The 19049-nt window shown below is 45.1% G+C and overlaps 1 protein-coding gene across 9 annotated transcripts in view; it reads left to right on the top strand.

Moving 5' to 3' along the window:
- Positions 1–19049, top strand: part of RASAL2 (RAS protein activator like 2) — a 153655-nt gene that overhangs the window by 45660 nt on the left and 88946 nt on the right. For 2 of the 9 annotated variants that reach the window (XM_048943780.1, XM_048943778.1), the window contains exon 1: positions 1795–3235. The exons of 5 other annotated variants lie outside the window; for them this stretch is intronic. In XM_048943780.1, coding sequence (XP_048799737.1) covers positions 2641–3235 — 595 coding nt within the window. In that variant the 5' untranslated portion in view covers positions 1795–2640. Of the gene's footprint in view, positions 1–1794; positions 3236–19049 lie in introns of those variants that run through there. 2 more of the 9 variants (XM_048943781.1, XM_048943779.1) reach the window with 1 other exon arrangement.

Below are 19049 nucleotides of genomic sequence, written 5' to 3'. Positions count from 1 at the left end.
TAAGTTGGTACCCTGCTGGTGTCTGTGTGTTCCCTCTCTGGAGATGGGAGATCTGTGCTCGCAATCTGCGTAACAGGGTTGTGACACAGTCTTACTTTTTGGGTTCCCACAGGGTAAGGATGTGAAGGTGACACAGGATCAGAGCAGCTCTGTGATCACCGGTGGCTGCATGCCACGGCCAACGTCCCACCTTAGCTTTCCTTCTGTCCATGCTGCTGCGAGGCTGAAGTCCTGCATTAGAATAATGTTGCTGTAACTGGTGGTGGACTGTCTGATCTGAGTCACTGATGTTGGTTGTACCCAATCCTCTGATCCAGCACACGTGCTTTAAAGCCCTGTTGCAAAAGACATGCTTTATGTCAGTGCTCAACTCAGTAGCTGCTACAAAGCATGCTGGAAATCTGCAGCAAGCAGATCCCAGGAAGACTTCAGCTACTATACCAGCTGTCTGTGTTGTCCTCTCCTGCCCTTGTGTGCTCCCAAAAGTTGGTGCACATGTGTTAGTGGAAACCTTGTGCAAGTCTTGCAGGGCTGGCCAGAAACCTACCACACATTCTCAGTTTTCTCTGCTGATTGTGGCTTGTGCCATTAGAATGAACCACAGCGTCGTCTGTCAGATCTACTTACACTTATTTCTAAAGTTCCATAAAGCCTGTTTTACCAGACTGGGTAATTCAAAGCATTTGTTCGAAGCGTTGCTGCTGCTTATGTTACCACAGGCTCTACAAGAAAACCAAGATTCACTGCTGAAAGAGGTTGGTGACCAAGTAACAGCAGAAACGGTCTTGGTGCTTAATGCTGTCTTTGCCTCGGTCTTCAGTACCACAGTCTCCCATGTTTCTGTGCTCTGTGAGAGGGAGGAGAAAAACTATCAGTGGTTGGTAAGGGTCAAGTTGGGAATTATTTATAAGACCTCGACACAAGGGACTGAGTCCATTGGACAAGATGAGCTGCATCACATTTTCAGCAATGTCTGGGATCAAAAATCAGATAAGTGTTTCCTGGTTTGCTTGGAGAGGAGCAAGCTAAGTTTTTTCCTGGTGTGTTCTCCATCTCATTGTCATGCTGGAGCACTCAGCCTTGTGCCTCCCAGAGGATCCTTACCCTGTATGGAAACTGCAGCAGAGCTTTTGTTTATGTATGTGTTACCATTGAGGGCTTGTGCATTGAGCAGCACAACTCCAATGAAGGAGAAGAGTCAGCTTCAGTGGTTTTGATGCAGAATTCGTAACGCAGTGTCTCAGCTTCAAGCAGCCTCTGTACAGCTACACCCTCTTCAATACACATACAGAAGGAAGGAAGTTTTGCATCTGCAGCTGTCAGGAATGTACTTTGGCTGATGAATGCTGTCAGAACTTAAAGGCGGGATCCCATAGTGGGTCAGTTAAGCTTTATTGGTCTGCCAGAGCAGATTATCATTTTATTTAACCAGAGAAGTGGTTTTCATTGTCACTTGATTGCCAAGGGTCTGTCAGCGTTTCCATTATAAACCTCCTATTTTCAGGGATTTTAGTAGACTTGAGATTTAAGTGTTCTGGTCTAAAACTTGGCAAGCATGCTCTGAGTTCACCAGCAGATATTTTCTTTGTGAGATTTTAAAACAGTCAGCTGTTTCTTAAATTGTAGAGAAGGCGAGGGGATTTTTTTTCCTCTCGATTAAGCAGATAGGACTATTTTTTTTCCACCCTTCTTATTCCAACTAGATATATGAAAATAAAGCCCTTTTCTTTTTATTTTTTCTTTTTTTTTTTTTTTTTTGAGAGGAAGAAAGAAAAAGACAGAGATGCCCTCTATCATGTTCTGTTGGCTGGAGAATAATGCCTGAAGGCTTTCCCAACCTCTGCTTCAGTGCATGATGGATGAAGTCCCACCCACCCTCTGCTCTTTCTCCTCCCCTTTACTTATTTGCCTTTGGTGTATTTACACTCTTGCTATATTAAGTTACAGCATTCCTTCTCCTTACTCCATTCTTCGCCTTTGCTCTGTGAAGCTTCCAGCACCCAATTGTGATGACTCTGAGTATTTTACTGCTCTTTAGAAGGAAACTCTGGGGTGATGCAAGGTTCTTGTGGTAAATATAAACTCTAAGGATTGCCTTTATGTTGTCTTGCTCTATTTGATGTACAGTCCTCTTTAACTGAAGAACATAATGTGCGTGCTCCTCAGCAGAACACTGCAATTTTAACACTTTTTGGAGACTGCTGTGGCTCTAGAGCTGTGACTCTACTTTCACATTCTTTTTTTTTTCCCTTTGTTTAACCAAATCTTTAATGTCTACCAAAAAAAAAGTGAAGTGTGATTGGTGCAGATCACCACTGTGGGTTTTCATGGCTGGGTTCTTTTAGTCATTTCCTGCGAGCTCGGTGCAGAGCTGCGACAATGCAGGAAGCAGCAGCAGGCATAGTGAGGCTGAGCGTGGCGTTGGAGAGCGGCTTGCTGTAGGTGTGGGCTTGTCCTCCTTGCTGAGATGTAGGAATTGCTGGGATTGATGCTCAGGCTCTTCAGGAAGAACCTCTGCTGTCCTTTGGTCGCGGCAGCGAAGATGATTTGGGCATGAAAACGCTGAGCCAGGAACTACAGCTATGTGACTTCTGAGTGATGAGAGATGCAAGTTGAAATCTGGAATTCAAGAGCTGGAAGATGAGTGCTTTTAAAAAGTATTACAGTCTCTCTCCCAGGGCCTTTAGGAGGTCTTTATCGGAACAAGATGCTGGCACCGCTGCCTTGAAGGACTATCATTGGCACCACCGAATGAGAAGCAAGAAAATGAGCAAACAAACGGTTTTGGACCCAGAGAAAGCGCTCAGAGCCTACAGGTGGCAAACTCATCCTCGTCTTCCCTGGAGGATAAGCAAAAGAGCGCGCTCTTGCAGCCTTAGAGGGGAAGGTAACGATTCGAGTCTTGTCAAAAGTTCTGCGAGCATGGATGCTACCAGCACCGAAGATCTCCAACAAGATTCAACAGAGATGCTTTTCCAGGCAAGGACCAGATCACCGCGGGTTCCCTTCAACCGCTCTCTGTCTGAACCTGTGCCGCAGTCTGCAAGCAAGAATGCCAAGCCCTTTCTGCAGGCGGTGCGCTCTGTGGATTGTGAGCAGCATGGCTATTTTGTCCGTGGCATCTTCTCAACTCTCTCAAGTGGCTTTTCAAAGATAATAAATCGAAGAGGGGAGCAGTCCCCCAGTGAGCTACTGGAGTGGAAAACAGACGATAGTCAAATTGACACGTGCACAGGTAATGGACTCTGTTCTGTTATGTTCTATTTGTGTTGCAGGTGTGTATAATTATTTTATGGGTTGTATCATAGTTGTTTGAACCAGTTTTGAACTTGGCTGTTTGTTAACATAAGACTTGCGACCTTCTGCTGTTCTGCCTTAATTAAAAAAAAAAAAGACTGGGGGGGGGGGAAAAAGGCCTTTCCTGATAAAGAAGTGGTGTGATGGTTTGGCATGCACTTTAAAAACTTGAAGGCCCCTTTAAAACAGATGTCTCTGGAGGAAGCAGAAGCATTTCTCTCCAGAATGAACTGTGTGTGGTGCACACAGTCCTGTGAGCACAGCAGCCTCAGAGGAGTTGTTGTGCGCTGATGGATGTATCAAGCCTGCTACTGTAGATGAAGTACTAGGAGGAGAGAGAGAGAAATAAAGCAGTCTTTTATCCAGTATGCAAGGCAGTGGAATGGATCTAGTTCCTCATACCAGATTCACAGTTTTGCAGTCAATCAGTTAAATTGATGTCTGCTCTCTGTTAGATGCCAAGGACAGCAGTGTTACGAAGGTTTAGCCAGCTGGGATTGAGGTCAGCAAGATGCCAGTCTGAGATTCCATTTAAATCTGTCCTGCTGTTAACAACACTCATCAAGCAGGGAGGAGGGGAAAAAAAAAAAAAAAAAAAAAAAAAAAAGCAAAAAGGGAGAAATTTGCCTTCTGTTCTTTTAGCCTTTTGTGGAACTTTCCAGTGGGATAACCCAGCCTGATCTGAGTGAGTGAGGAGGCATTAGGGGGAGGGGAGCAAAGTTTAAATTTATAATAAAAACAAACAGAAACCTTCCTATTCTCCAAAACCTCTGTGCTTTCCAGAGTCCTCCAGATTATCATATTAAAACCTGCTAACATCTGGGCCTACTTGAAACTGCTGGAAAAGCCATTCTTATTTAAAAAAAAAAAAAAGTAAAAGTAAAAAAAAATCAGCTTGCTGTTATTATTTGTCCCCACAGGTAGTGGGTCTGAGTGATGGTGGATTGTCACTTACAGGCTTACGTTTGCCACTGGGAGCAGTCTCATTGGTTTAAAATGCAAAACAAGCAGCCACAGAGAGGCAGTGATGAAGAAGGACTATCTCCCTCAGCTTCCCAGGGTTTGTTCGAAGTTGCTACCTACATTCATTGCTTTGTATTCCTCCAAGACCTCGGGTAGAATTTGGCTTGGCAGTACTTGTTAAATTGAGTGAAATACGTGGGGAAAAAATGAAGAGACAGCTACTTTGCTTCTGAACACATCTTGTGAAGTGTTTGGTTTGTCTCCTGCTGTTGTTGAGACCTCCTCAGAAGCTGTTATTACTGCAGGCTGGTCTGTTGCTTTGGACATTTGGTTTGGTCACCCTGTGTATGTCAGCAAGCTATTTTGGGAAGGTGTTCTATATGACACAAGCATTTTGGATTAAACACTTGCAATCTTTAAAGGGCAGAGCATGCTGTAGTTCCCTTTTCACACTGTTCTGGTACTCTTTTGGAACGAAAGGTTCTCTAATAATTCCTAAATGCTGTTGGTCAGGGAGGTGTTGGGGTGCTCATGGAGAGTAAAGGGCAGAAGAAAGTTATCCGTGAGAAGTCACCACACTGTAAATATGTTGGTTGTGAGATGAGGACGGAGCCTTTTGGCTTCTGGACTCTGAATCCTCTGAGCTAACCCAAATTGGTTTTACAGAGGGACTCTCAGCTCAGGAACTGAGAAACAACAATGGGACTCGAGATTAAAAGTCAGAGTGTCTCAGGGGAGGAAGTCATAACCAGGAAGGTGCTTGGGGAAACAAGGTTGTGCCGTCGTCACCTGCGGAGCTGCCTGAAACAGGCCCTGCTCCGGGAGGGTTAGCTTCTGCTCTTCAAGCAAACAGCAGCTGAGGTTTAAGAGAACTCGTTCACCCCATTAGACATGCTGCTGTGTGGGTTATGTAGTCATGGGACAGCTAATCTCCTGTCATGGGATGTATTCTTCCTGAAGGAAGCCCGAGTTAGTTGGGCCTGTGGGCTCAACCTATTGCTGTGTTCTTCACCTGCAGCCTGGGTGCTCAGAAGTGCTGAGCTCTTCTACCAAATACCTCACAGGCCGAGTTCTGTGGGGCAGATTGTCCACAAGAGGTGGTGGTGCTTGGGTGGCTGAAGGCATCTTCTCATGCCTGCAGTCCTGTGTACTGCCAAAGGAAAAATGCGAGAAAACTGATGGCTTTCCTGTGCAAGAGGCAGAATTTCAGAGTCCTTGGGCTGACAAAACCTGCGGTCTGCCCGGACTTGTGACTTGCCAACAGATGGTGTGAGAAACAGGGCTTGTCCAAAGTATTCAAACAGCTTAGCTTGGAAGAGCTTGGTCAAAGGTCTCCCAGGAAACACCTGTTTGGACAGAATTTTCCCCCCTTCACATGCTGTTGAATGCCCAGTCCGAGAGGCGCGCTTTGGAGTTGAACCAGAAGAACCTGGAGGTGTGCTTTCTTTTGCCAGTCCAAGGAGCCAAACCTTCTAGTTACTTCACTACAAGCATTTCAACTTTGCTCTGAAATAGTTACAGATTATCAACTCTTCTAAAAAAAAAAAAATAAAACCATTTCCTTCTGAAGCCTGCCTGTCCTCCTGCATTCTGCTTTAGCTCTGTGCCAGAACTGCAAGGGCTGGGACCTCTGCACAGCTTTGGGTAGCAGCTGCTTTGCTTCTGACCTCTGTAAACCTGGGGAAGAACAGTTCCCTTTTGCAAGGAACGATTACCTCCCAAAAGGGGACCGGTTGCTTTTTTGGCAGCTTGAACAGGGAAGTGGGATTAAAAAAAAAAATTGGATAAATATTTTCCACTTGGTCTCACAGTCTAGGAAGCGTGTTCAGACACTGCTTCATCTCTTCTTGGCTGCACATTCCCCTCCTGGGGAATGAAAGGATGCTGAACCTGGGGAAAGCTGCTGATCAGAGCTTTGCTGTGGCACAGGGCACCCTGCTGCCCATCTTGTAGAAACCGTAGGGAAGGAGTTATGCAGATAGCTCAGAGCCTTGGACCTGAGGGTTGTCAGTGAGCTACTGCTCTCTCTTTTATTTCTAGGTATATCCAATGACCCTCTAACAACCCTCAACACTGTTAAGAGTGGATTTGTGAGCAACTTCACAGATAACATTTATTTTGCTGTTCCTTCTTATCTGAATCTCAGGGCAGTGCAAGTTTAATTGGGGATTGATGACAAAATGATTCTTCAGTAGAATCAATTATCTGTATCTCAGCTTGCAGGAGGGAGGGAGTAAACACTGGTTTCTTGTATTTGATGCCCGTTTGGCTTCTGATAGGCACTGTGTTGTTAAGATTTTTATGACATTTCCTGCAGAATTATTTCCTTCACTTTTTTTTCCCACTTGTACGATGATATGTTTCTTCAGTCTTATCACTGTGATATCATGCTTTAATTCATTTTAGAGGATTCCTTGTGCCTAGAGTCAGAGACCATAGTCTATATCCTTGCTTTTCTGTAATTGTTTTTGTTTTTTTTTGTTTTTTTTTTATAACTCACAAGAGTTACTCAAGCTTGGTGCTCTTCATTAATATCTCTACAGTCTAGAGTCACTAAATTCTATGTTTTTATCTTCCCTTATAAACCGATTTAGAGAGAACCTGTATTTTCCCACTTGTAACTTGGTTTAAAGCCAAGCTGTTCCATTTTGTCAGTGATTCCCAAAATGCAAAACTCTACGAAATGGAAATTCAGTATTTATTGCTCACTGGGGCAGCTCTTCTGTTTTCAAGTTTTTAGAAGCACTTTCTCATTTTAGAAGTGCTTCTACTGACTCATGTTTCTCCACCCCCAAATGTCATTCTCTATTAAGTAGTTTATTTTGGTGGGGCTTTTATTAGGGAACTTTTACACAATTAAGCTTATGCTCTAATATGTCCATTTAAGTGCCATGTAAATGTCAGTTTATCTATGTTCCCATGTGTTTTGTTGCATGGTCTAGTCTTAGTGTTTAAAGTCATTAACCTTTAATTGTCAGAACAGATTCAAAACATCACAGAGGGGTGAGGCACACAAGGGAGCATTCCTGGCACTTTGCAGCTTTGAACACTACTTCATCACTGTTCCCAAGTGGTTTTGATCTCAACCTGAGCCTGGTTCATCACAAGCACGATATCGTTTACTGTGGGTGATAGGCTAATGCTATGCAGATGAATGTTTATGGTCACAACAGAAAATAATTAGCGATGTCTGAGGCTAATAAAACTTCTCATCTGGTGCTAATTATGCTTAACAAAGGGTGTCTCTAAGCAGATAGCTGTGCTCATTTCAGCTTTGACTGTTGATTTTTCATTCTTCTTAATGCCAGACCATTTTTTCTGAAGCCAAAACTTAACGTCCACCGGGACGAATGAGGACATCTGTATTTGTGGGAGCTATTTTCTGACTCCTGAAATCATGATGGGGGAATGGCAGTCTCACATTCCAGGTTGCTTTTTGTTGCTTTTGTGGTCTGTGTCTGTGGTACTGCCAGGATGTCGTAGTTTTTGTGCAGAGCAGGCTGACAGCTGGTGCTTGCAATATTATCTCTGATTACCTTGATAATTCCCATGCGATAATTTCTGATTATCTATGGAAAGGGTAATTGTGTCCTAGAGACATCTAGTCCTCTGGATTTTTCTTTTCGGGGAGGTAGGGCTTGCTTAGAAGCAGTCAAGGAGTGATAGTATGGAGATTAGGAGAGCTCTCAGTGAAGTTAGGGGTTTGGTGGGAGAAGCTTTTCCTTTGATAGCAGGACAGACAGGGCCTCGAGGAAGTGACTGGATGAGGAAGAAGTCTGTTCTTTCCAGAGGAGGAGCTGTATCTGGAGAGCAGTCAGGGCTGGAGTCTTCAGCAAAACTTCATGTTTCACCCACTGATTCTCTGGGAAGAGAAATGCCAGCCTGGGGTAGGAATAGCTCGCAGGTCAGCCCCAGTCCCAGCAGTGTCTCTTTGCCTTTCCCCCACCCATAGTACATAGGGAGCATGCAGAAGACAGTGGAGAGAAACCCTGTTAGGTTTTTCTTCAAGTTCTGTATTCTTCTTAAAGATGGATCTAAAATGCAGCTAAGTGCTCAGAAAGGGGAACTATATCCCGTGGCTCAGCCATCCTGGAAAACTCTAAGGTTCTGCAATCTTAGAAATAGGAACCTTGACTCTCAGAGACATTTGGATTCTATGGCCAGAGGGTAAGTTCTGCTGAGGACAATTTCTCCTCAGGCAAAGCTCCCTGCTTTGCCTTTCCACAGCTGCTGCCTGTAATGGAGCTTGGTGTGAGATGTGAATTGCTGGTGTGCTTAAACAACCAGAGCTTCCTAGGCACGTTGACCCCTTTTTTTCTGAAAATAACAAACCCGAAAGAAAGTATTCATTTTAGGTCTTTGCTTCATTTTTCCAAATAATGAATGGAGTACATTTGTAATGCTGACAGCGCCCGATTTAGGACTCAAAGCGATGGCATGTTAGATGTAAACAAACATGCACAAGATTCTGTGCCCTTACTTATAGCATTACTTGATTGCTTGTTCTAACTAATTAATTTGTTTTATTTACCCTCCTGCTTTCTGTACTGGTACTCCGTGGTAGTTATTCAAAAAGGCTCTTTATACTCTTCTAAAATAAATACTTTATAGTCCTGTATAACATCACTTGTTTTAGAGGAAGCTGTTTACATAAATAACAAGCTAATGCATGAACCTCTTGACATGTTAGCATTGAAACCAACTGTCCCCCATGTGGTTTTGTTCTTACATGAGGGAGGCTGAAGGTAGACATCTGGTGCTTTGTGGGCAGGAGAGTTCTGTGCAGGCTGATGGTTTGAGTGGGATTAAAAGATACTGTGTACAGAGAAGGTGACAAAAAAATCATTGAAATAATGAGTTTTTCAAAGAAGCTTATGTTTAGAGAGCAGCCATTCTCTGCCATTATTCCCCATGGGGAATCTGCTGTTCATTTTAATGGGTGCATTTGGTGTAGGAGCATCCCTCTCAAAAACTGCCATGTGAAAAATGACACAGAAAGGGTTTGGATTCTTAATAGCATATGAGAACAGGTAGTGAGCAAGTGCATTTTTCCAGCTCAAATGCACGTGAGTGTCTCAGCAGTTACCACACATTGATGCTGTCTGTTGGTTTGAGAAGAAGGCTTCTGTTGGTTTAATGACTCCTTGCTTTGAGTGAGGCCTGAATTCTTATTCTTGAGATTTTGCAAAGCTCTCAGATTCTTCTCTTCCTCCTTCTGTCTTCATTGCAAACGAGTCACTCATTTTAGAAGGTGAAGTACAAAGAGCTGCACTACCAACTCCAGTGGAAGCAGTGAGCAGGCCTAGTCCTTAATTTTATGTCTCACTTGAGCTGGTTTTGTATGTCCTAGGAACAGAAGGGCTTTCCAGCATCCCATCCTCAAAGTATTTGCAGGTGTAATCTTGAAATCTTCTGAGATTGTCATGCATAGTTGTGATAATGGTAGGGTCAGACTTGTTCTTGCGTCTCCCTCTTCCTCAGCTCAATGACCTTAGGTTGCAGTGTTCTTCCCATTGTGTCCACGATTTGTGATCCTTTTTCACAGGAGAAGTGCAAGCCCTTTACATGTAGTCACTTCTAGGAATGATTCTCCTCCAACAGTTGGTGTGTGATGGGTGCTTTGACATGTGGTTTTGATGAATTTCTGCGGAAACATCTGCCAGCTTTTGATCCTTGCCATGTGTTTCCATCCTCCTCGTGGCTCCCATCAGCTCTGGCTGCACAGGTACCTAAGAAATGGTTTTGTCACGACTCTGAATGAGCAGATAAATACGCAGATCTGAGTTGCTCCCAATGATATCTCCATGCAAGCAACCTTCCTTAGGCAGATTTGCTCAGGTATGCTGGCCGTGTCCTGTGTGAACAGCCTCAGCAGGCAGTTTCCCTTGCATGCTCAATGGGCCACTGATGGCAGGTACAAGTGTCTTCAGGCCAGGGTTGCTGAGCACTGTGTTAGTGCAAGCCTCTGGCTGCACTGCTGCGACCATAGGTTTCCTGTCAACCCAACTGTAGCCTGATTAGAAACACAAGCATGGTTTCAGCCACCAACATCTTGAAATGACAGTCCTTTCCTTTGTGCGGCTTCCTGTTGATCTGCTGAGCCTTCGTATAATCAAAACGGGGGGTAAAGTTTTGGGGAAAAATGGTAGAGAACTGCAGTAACTGCCCTGAACCAGCTGTGAAGGAGCTGTGTGGTCTGTCTGCTGGTTTTCACGCTTGTGACCACGACTTCCCCCCCTGTCATGTGCTACTGTCACGTGCAGGGCTGGCTCCTTCTCACCACCCCCTGAGATGAGCAGAGTGAGGAGCCTTCCATCCAGAGAGCTCATGGAATGTGCACGGCATGCAGAGGAGGATTGCTTTCCCATTCTGCTTACCTGAGCTGAGAGGTGTTGTTAAGCATTAGGAGGTTCCTGTATCTCTCGCAGTTAAAACCTAACCTAAAGGAGATGGTTGAGCTATTTGTCCCAGTACTCCAGAAGAGCAAGTGGGATAGTGCTATATATAACCCACATGGGAAGGGCCATGTGGGTTATATATACCAATAAACCAATGACTGTCAGTAAAATACTGTGCAGTTTTCTTCCTCTTGGTACCAGAGAGACAAGTCCTATATGCATCCCACACCAGGTGGGTGCCCTGTTTATGAATTCCTTGGGTACTCATTAGGTGTTAGTGGGCACAAGTGGGCATCCCTGCCTCCAACTCAGTTCTGCCCCTGTCTGATCCAGTGCTTGTGACTCCTTTTCCTCCTCTTCATGCAGCTGTGTGACTGCTGCAGCTCTGTTACAGGTGTACCAACAAGGTAATTCCAGCAGCAAGGAGCTCCCTACAGGCAGCCACAGAACCTGCTCAAGGAGCTGTATGAGATGAGAGGTTGTTAGCTTCTGCATGGATATGCTCTAGTAGATGCAGAAGGGAAGACATTCTTTCTGGGAAATATATATATTTGTGTTTTTTCATTGTAAGGTTTCTTCTGAACTTTCCATGAATGCCACATGTTTATAACCAGAAGTGACCATACTGTGATTTCTCTAATTGAGAAACTGCTGTTTGTGCTGCACCTCCCAAACACTGTCATTGTGTGTACGTAGTGTTTTGAATGCTGTGAGTGCAGCAGCTCAGCTGCATGGTGCAGCCTTTGTGCCCAGACCTCCCCCAGCTTTGTGCTCACGCTGTAGCAGCTGTCATTTCTACCTCCAGGCTCGTGTGTCTCCAATATGCTGAGACAAAAAGGGGCAAAGTCTGCAGACAGAAGGCAGCATGAGTCCAGCTGGTGCACTGATGGTATTTGATTCAAATGCTTGTGCTCCATGGGGGATCACGTGTTTGCTTAGATGCAGGTGTATTTATTTTAATGGCAGTCCTCTAGGTAGGCGTGCTGCGTGTGAACAGACCTGTCCTCAGAAATGAAAGCTGTAAATGCAAGAGGAGAAAAAAAAGTTGTATTGTGTTATGTATCAAAGGACTTGTCCTTACCAGGTCACATGTTTCTGAATTGTCAAATGCATGGAGGGAAAATGTGACAGCACAGAGCCTGCCCCCAGCAGCCTGGGCTGAATTAAATACACGCATAGCAGTCTCTGCTCCAAATAGCTCCTGCATGGCTGTATAATTTGAAAGAGAAATGCTTTCAGGGTGATGATGGGTTTTGTCTACATCTGTAATGTCTCATTTGTCTGCGGATGCCCAGCAGCCTTCACTTTGTTTATTCAAAGATGAGTAAACATGAAACTGAATGTTCTTTTCAGTGATCAGTGGAAATCAATGTAAAAAATGTTGGTCTGTATGAGATGCATATGTACACGTATGTATGTTAAGCTGGATGGATTGCTCCTAAACATACAGCTTGACTCCTCTTAAGTGCAGAGAATTTGCAAAGAGGCAGTTGTAGCTCAGGGACAGTGGAGTGTGGTCACTGATGGATAAAATGAAATTCCTGCTTGCATTTTAGTGGCTTAAATCACATGAGATTTCAGGAAAGAAAAAGTAGGCTTATTTTTTCTTTTTCATTATGGTGTCTAGTTGCTCCAGGGCTAGCAAAACTGGGAACAAAATATCATTTTTGTCTTGCTCTGTTATTAGAGAGGATTTTACACAGAAAAGAGAGGTGCATTATCATCGTTAGTCGCTGCCAGCAGAACAAACAGTACTGCTCTGTAGATGTGGCGGGGAAAGCAGAGCTCCAAGTTTTTGGCAAACTGAGTAGGAAGGAGGAAATGAGCAAGATGCCATGCATGGTTTTTATCACCAGAGATTTGCAAAAATAAGTTAGACATCCGTCGGGGGCTGGAGGCAGGGTACCACGCGGCTCCAGGGATGTGTAGGCAGCACAGCCTGCCCATAGCAGCCCTAAAATTCACAGCAAAAAGAGAGCTGTGCCCCAACAGGCACTCCTTGGTGCTGCCTCTCCTCTGTTTGTCTGTGAAGGGTGTTCAGATGTGCTGTGAGTGCTCTGGCTTTGTGCTGCTTGGGGTCTGCCTGCCTCACCTGTGGGAAAAGTGAGGGTGGTTAATAGTGCCAAGCTCTTTTATTATATGGAAGAAAATAGAGGTGCTCGGGATTCTGCCCCGTATTTTCTTTTGTTATATCACTAAGTGGATGTTTGTGTCTGTTTATGCTCTCATTCCATGTGTGTTTTGAAATCTCATTGTACTCAGCGGTGGAAAATTGGCTGCCTGGTAAAGGCATGTTAAGGACAGCTATCTACAGTAGCTGGAAGGAAATGCTTCTCAAGGTATTGTCCGAGTTGGTTCTCGCAAAGTCCCTGGGGATGTGAACTTTTCTTACCTTCTCCACCCATCTTCTGGCAGCAGGGAGAATTCCTAGTATTGCTGTTTAAAAAGAAATGAGGAGGATAAATCCATGCTGCCCTGTAATTGTTTCCCCATAGAAGTGCCATGGATTTCAGCAGTAACTCATAAACCACTCTGTTGATCATTCACATCAGGGAATCCCATGAAGCAGTGAAGTGAAACAGGTCTCTGAACTGGATGAAAACTATCACGTTCAAGTAGAAATTCCCTTTGCACTCCCAGTCTGGTCAGATTTGCTGTTACAAAATGCAGTTGCACAGCAGGGCAGCTAATTAGATGTTATCAGGACTGTTTTGGAGAGGTTGTGACCTATAAATTTCTGTTTAGTGTTGCTGTAGGAAAGAACTTTTTGCTCACTCGGCCTCCCTCGAGGATTTTGGAGATGAGCAGCAGTGGTTTTATCCTGCTAAAAGGGGATTTGTCGTGGGAGCTTTGGGGTGTCCATGTGGAAAACATTTGGGGAAGAGTGTTGTTTGTGCTTAAGGGATTTGTGGCATTAGTGCTCAGCATCAGAGAAATCAGCAAAGTGAGCAGCAAAAGGTTTAGTCCCTGCCTGCTTGGTGTACTGCAGGCATTGGAGATGGAAGAGGAGTGATGTGGGTGCTGTGATGGGAGCTTTGGGAGGAGGATGTGGGGTTCCCTTTCTTCAGGGCAGCCCAGCCTGCCTGAGAGAGAAGAAACATGTTACAAAGAGGGAAAACCCAGTATACCTAAGAATACCTGAAATACTGCATCCCAGCTACGGATCCCCTTTAATTAGCTAGACCGTCATCAAAGGATGCATTAATCACACTCGTTTGAGTTTCCAGCAGCACAGTAAACCTGCTTCACCTGCTTTGGTGCTATGTCAGGTTCTCTGCTCCCAGCATCACTAAGGTGTCCCGCTGAGCTGCCTGCACCAGAACCTCCCCTAGCACTGGGCTCTCCCAGCACTTGCAGCTTCTCTGCTCTGGCGCTGCTGTTTCCCCTGCTGCCTCTTCTCAGCTGCTTTCCTTCAACATGGCCAAGGGGAGGCAAGAAGAAAGAAATTGTCCTCCACCAAATTGCTTGTGACTTCCTAATGCTGAGCCAAAGTGGATTTTTATCCCAGAGCCAGCTTTCCCTCCAGAAACAGATTCAGTTCCTGGGTTGATTTACAAGGGGAAGCTGGCCTTATACACCTGCATACAACAGACAAGTGAAAAGATAGAGAAAGAGGTGGCACGCATCATTCTTTCTCTGTACTGGGTTAAGTGTGGGCTTCATGTGATTTGCAATAGATTCAGTGCTGTGCTGGCAGGCTGACTGAGCATTCAGAGCTCCTAGGTTTGGAAGAGCATCCTGCTGAGGGCTTTGTGATGATTATTTTTTCCCCAGTACTCTTTTCTCCCGTCACAAAAACCACAGCCAGATAGAGGCTGGTTTTGCAGACCACAGAGTCTGTGTTTCTGTAGAGGTGCTATTAAAAAGGGAAGGGAATTCGGCAATCCTGATGCTGCTTTGAGAAATCAGTTTTGGGGCTGAGATTGTTCAGATCAGTGGCAATGGATGAATGGATGCCTTGTTTTTTTTTTTTCTGAAGGAAAGCTGAATGCTGTGTGGTATAACACAATCTGCATGTGGAAGGCGATGAGGCTGTGTTTATTTCCAGTTACACCACTTGAACTTGCGTGGTTGCTTTTTTACCACCTTGTGTGTGCCCGTGGCTTGTTCTTGTCTTCACAGCAGTGCTCCTCTGCCTTTCCTCTTCCAACACCACCTCCTCTTTATCTGCCAGAATGAGGCAAAAGGGTCTTGAAGCCAGGCAGCGAGTGTCTGCTGGTTGGTGCCTTGCTGGCAAGGGTGGGGAACAAAGCTGTGCTTGCATGTATTTCTAGCTTTGACCACAGGTACGTTATAATCTTGTGCAACCAAAAAAATAAGCAGCAACTGAAAAGTCTTTGCTTTTAAATTGGTTATTCTTTCTCAATACTTTGTTTTCTTTTTCCAAAGCTGCCTTGGGCCAAGTCCTTTTGAGGTTCAGGATGGTTCTCCTTAGCCTCCTTCCTGCACTGCTGCGGGCCGGCTGCAAGGAATAAAGATGCAAGAGCAACCAGAGCAGACTGCTTGCTGCTGGAGAGACTGCGAGGTGCAGATTAGGGTGGGTGAGAGTAAGCTTTACAGAGAACAGAACGGGGGAAGGGTGTTGAGCTGGGTGAGAAAAGGATCTTACATTAATTAAGAGGAGAAACGGCAGATTTTTTCTCCCAAGAATAATTAACTTTTCTGCTGTTCTTCATTACCCACTTCCTAAAGCTCTCATGAAAGCTTCTCCTTGCTTTAGGGAGAAGTGTCACTTGAGAATCTTCTCAGAACTTGGCAGCTCGGTAATAAGGGCATGTAATCTTTTATAATCCTCTCTTCAGGTTTGTAATATCCATTTCTGTTTTGAGGTTCCAAAGCGTTTTGTAGGCCAAGTGGGATTTAACCGAGAGAAACACACAGTTAATATTCAGGAGCAAAGACTCCTGGACAAAGAATGAGCACTGAATGAGAAGGAAGGAAAACCTGCTCAGTATTGCAGGCAGGGTCACTGCGATGGCTTTGAGCGGCCACAGGAGGTTTGCAGCCCTGCTGACTAGCCTGGGAACCAAGCTGTTTTTTTCCACGGAGTGCAGCTTCGCTGCGGGTGATGTCATGGGATTGCCCAAGCCCTCCCAACAAGGAGCTGTCTGTCTGCAGGCTGGGCTGAGCCAGGAGCTCACCTGTGTGCATTTCATAAGGTTCCCACCAGGATCACATTGTGTTTCCTGGTTCCACCCATCGATGCACATCAATGACTGCGTGCTTTGGGGTCCTGGCATGAATCCATCAGAGAAGATGCAACTTATCTCAGCACGTGCATCTTCCATGCTGTCTCTCACAAACCTGGTTGTGATGTATGATAAAATGAGCAGAGGAGAGAAGCAAGGCTCAATTACGCTCCGCAAGGTTAGCGATAGGCTGTGCGGAGTGTAAGAGGCTTAGTGCAGCTCAGTAGAGTTCAAGCTAATTGGCAGCTTTAAACTGCTATTAAGAGCTTCCACACCTTTTGCACGGTGACAGCAAACTGGTGCAGCTTTCCGCTTTCTAATCAGACTTACCCTGCCAGACCAATTTTAGCTTTATGCCTAATTTTGCTTTTGCTGCTAGCTCCTTAGCTCTCATTTTTAGGACTTGCAGGAAAGCTTCAAACTGTTGGCACACTCAGCATCTGCTAGCTGAACAACTCATAAGATTTTAAGACTTGTGGTTTCTTTTTTTGGAATGTCTCCATGATTTTTTTTTTCCTTCTGAAAAGGAAAATCTCAGTGAAATCTCAAATCACGTGGCTGCATCCTTGTGGCCAAACTGCATTTGCACTCTAGGGTTTGTGCTGAGGCTCTGGTGCTGGGGACGCTGCTGTTAGGGGCTGAGGGTAGTGTCATTGGCACTTTGGGAAGGTCTGGTTTTGAGTCGTGTCTGTGATGGTGGAACAAGAGTGGAAATCTTGGCTAATCTCATAACATACACCCAGCCCCAGTGTGAAAATTACTGAGCTTTTGATAAGCAAAGTGGTGATGTTGCCAGCATAGGGCAGATGTTCTGACTGGGGAGTGAGAAAATCAACAGGCTGGGAGTTCGGCTGGGTGAACCAGCCTGCTGCATCTATGCAAACAAGTCACAGTGCAGGAGTAGGGGGGTAGGAGCAATGTCAACAAGAGAAGCAGCAGTGAGAACTCATCTTTCTGGAGGATGCTAGATTTATTAAGCTGTACCATACTGGGGTTTTTCTCTTGTTTGTTGCAAAGAAGGCAGCCCTTGTCTGGCTCTCAGCATCACTAGACATTCACTGATCTGATGCCTTAGCCTCTCCCATGTAAAAATCTTTCCTTACATTTTAATGTAGAACATCTCTAGGACACTGAAGAATCTGGCCTGTTGCTCTGGTCTGCTGGGTAAAACTTTGATGCTCACCCTTCAGCCTTCTAGGGTTAGTCAAATTGTCCCTGTGCTGAGGTGAGGCTGCTGTGCTTGGGGAATTCAGAGCTGGAAGGCCAAGCCTTCCTCTGCCCCACTGCAGATCCCATCACAGCTTTTCAGAAGCTGGAGGGAGAAAGCTCCAAACTCCATGTCTAAACAGTGAGCAGCAACTACCTCCAGCATTCTCATCTTGAAGTGTTAAGAGATTCGTCCACCCAGGGGTGGTGCACTGGTAGTATGGAAGGGGAAGCTCACATGTGGTACGTGAATTGCTGCTGTGATGCTTTCCGTTAGGGTACGGGGCATGCAAACTGCACCTGGCTAAACAACCTTTCTAGCAATCTGTGGCTGATGAGATTCTCCAGTGGGATAAAGGAAAAGCAGTTCTTAGGCTTTGCCTGATCAATAAAAGAGTAGCAGAAAGTTAGTGGGATACTACTGCAAGATTGGCCAGTGCTAGAAGGATTAATGGTCTTGTAAAGAATTTATGCCAAATGCATTGGAATCTGAGAAAGTCGTGGTGCTGGTTGTAAGTTGTGCCAGGTTCTAAAATACCTTTTTCATCTACATAAACCTTTTACAGCTTTATGCTGCATGGAATAGATTTTCCAGGTAGTGCTTTGGTGTTACCCGGTTGGTGGGAGAGCTTTTGTGATCTTTGAAATCTGGTGGCTTTGCTAGGCTTTCCTTGCCTCCTACCTATTGATACTAGGTTTCCCTAGAAGAATTTGGGCTGTGCTACATGCAGCTGCTGGAAGAGAACAACTGCATTGAGCTGAATCAAGGGCTTGCCTGTGTACTGAAGGTTGTTGTATGCAGCTATTAAATATAACAGAGAATTCACGCTGGATGTTTCCCTCTAATAACATCCTATACAAACATCTCATCCTAAAGGGTCTGCTCTTGCTTTCTGTGCTGAAAATCACACCTCCTTCACTACAGAGGTCTTCCACCTGCTGTGAAAATGTAGGTGCTTCTTCGCTGTGTCAGAGCTGTGCTACAGTGATAGAGATGGGGAAGTGAGTCATGCTCCGTCTCACAGCACCTAAGACATTTCCTAGAAGACCTGCAGCCACTGCCCATGCTGTGATTTCAAATAAATAGACAAAAACAAGTTTCATTTCTCTAATGTGTCCTGGTCATATCTCAGTGTTGTGATTCAGAGAAGCCGTTGGCCTCTAGGAGCTCGATAGCATGTGAGTCTCTGGTTTAGCACACGTAGCATGTGCTGATTTCTTTTGTAGTGCTGCCTGGTTAGTTGCGAGTATTGTGTTCCCAGTGAGGACATCGTGGTGGCTTTCTGCTTGGAGATGAGCGTCCCTGCCTCTTCTTCCAGATCAGTCTCCATCATTAGATGGAAAGATGCATGCAGTCTCCTTGGGTCACAGGCACGACCAGGAAACATCACTTCAAGCTGGGATTCGAGCTTAGTGAAATAGGAAATGTAAACAAAAGCTGTAAGTATTTATTTGCATGAGAGAAAGTGGAATTGCCTGGTCATGCCTTCCCTAGCAGCCCTCAGTGCATGCTGTGTGCTCACCTGTCCCCTTGCACTGAGTAGGGCTGCTCTGGGGCCTGGCCTTATTCTCAAGTTCTCTGCTCTGCTTAGATGTTTAAATCCAGATCCTGCAGACCTTCATCTGAATGCTGTGTGACAGTGTGAAATAGTCACAGATACACACAGCTTTACGTCACATAACTTCGCTGTTATTTTGATTTGTCTTGGTAACTCCTGCAGAAATCCTGCCTTCCTATGAAGTGTAGGTTTAAGGAACATGACATGTTGAGACAGGGCACACTTCCCTTCCTGGCATATCTCTCCACTGAATCACTACCTTCATCACCTTCTAGAGACAGGGCAGGTTCAGTTAGAGCCTCTTAATTGCCCCTTGTCTGTCAGGAAGCTTCACATCAGTAGCAACTGAAGCTTCAACTCCTGTTCAGCAGCCTGATAAACATTCCAGCTGATGATTATTCAACCTGAGCTGCCTGCCCATGCAGATTTGTGTGGGT

The sequence above is a fragment of the Lagopus muta genome, chromosome 5 (assembly GCF_023343835.1).
Source record: "Lagopus muta isolate bLagMut1 chromosome 5, bLagMut1 primary, whole genome shotgun sequence".
Lineage (NCBI taxonomy): Eukaryota > Metazoa > Chordata > Aves > Galliformes > Phasianidae > Lagopus > Lagopus muta.
This window is presented reverse-complemented; position numbering and strand designations above follow the sequence as displayed.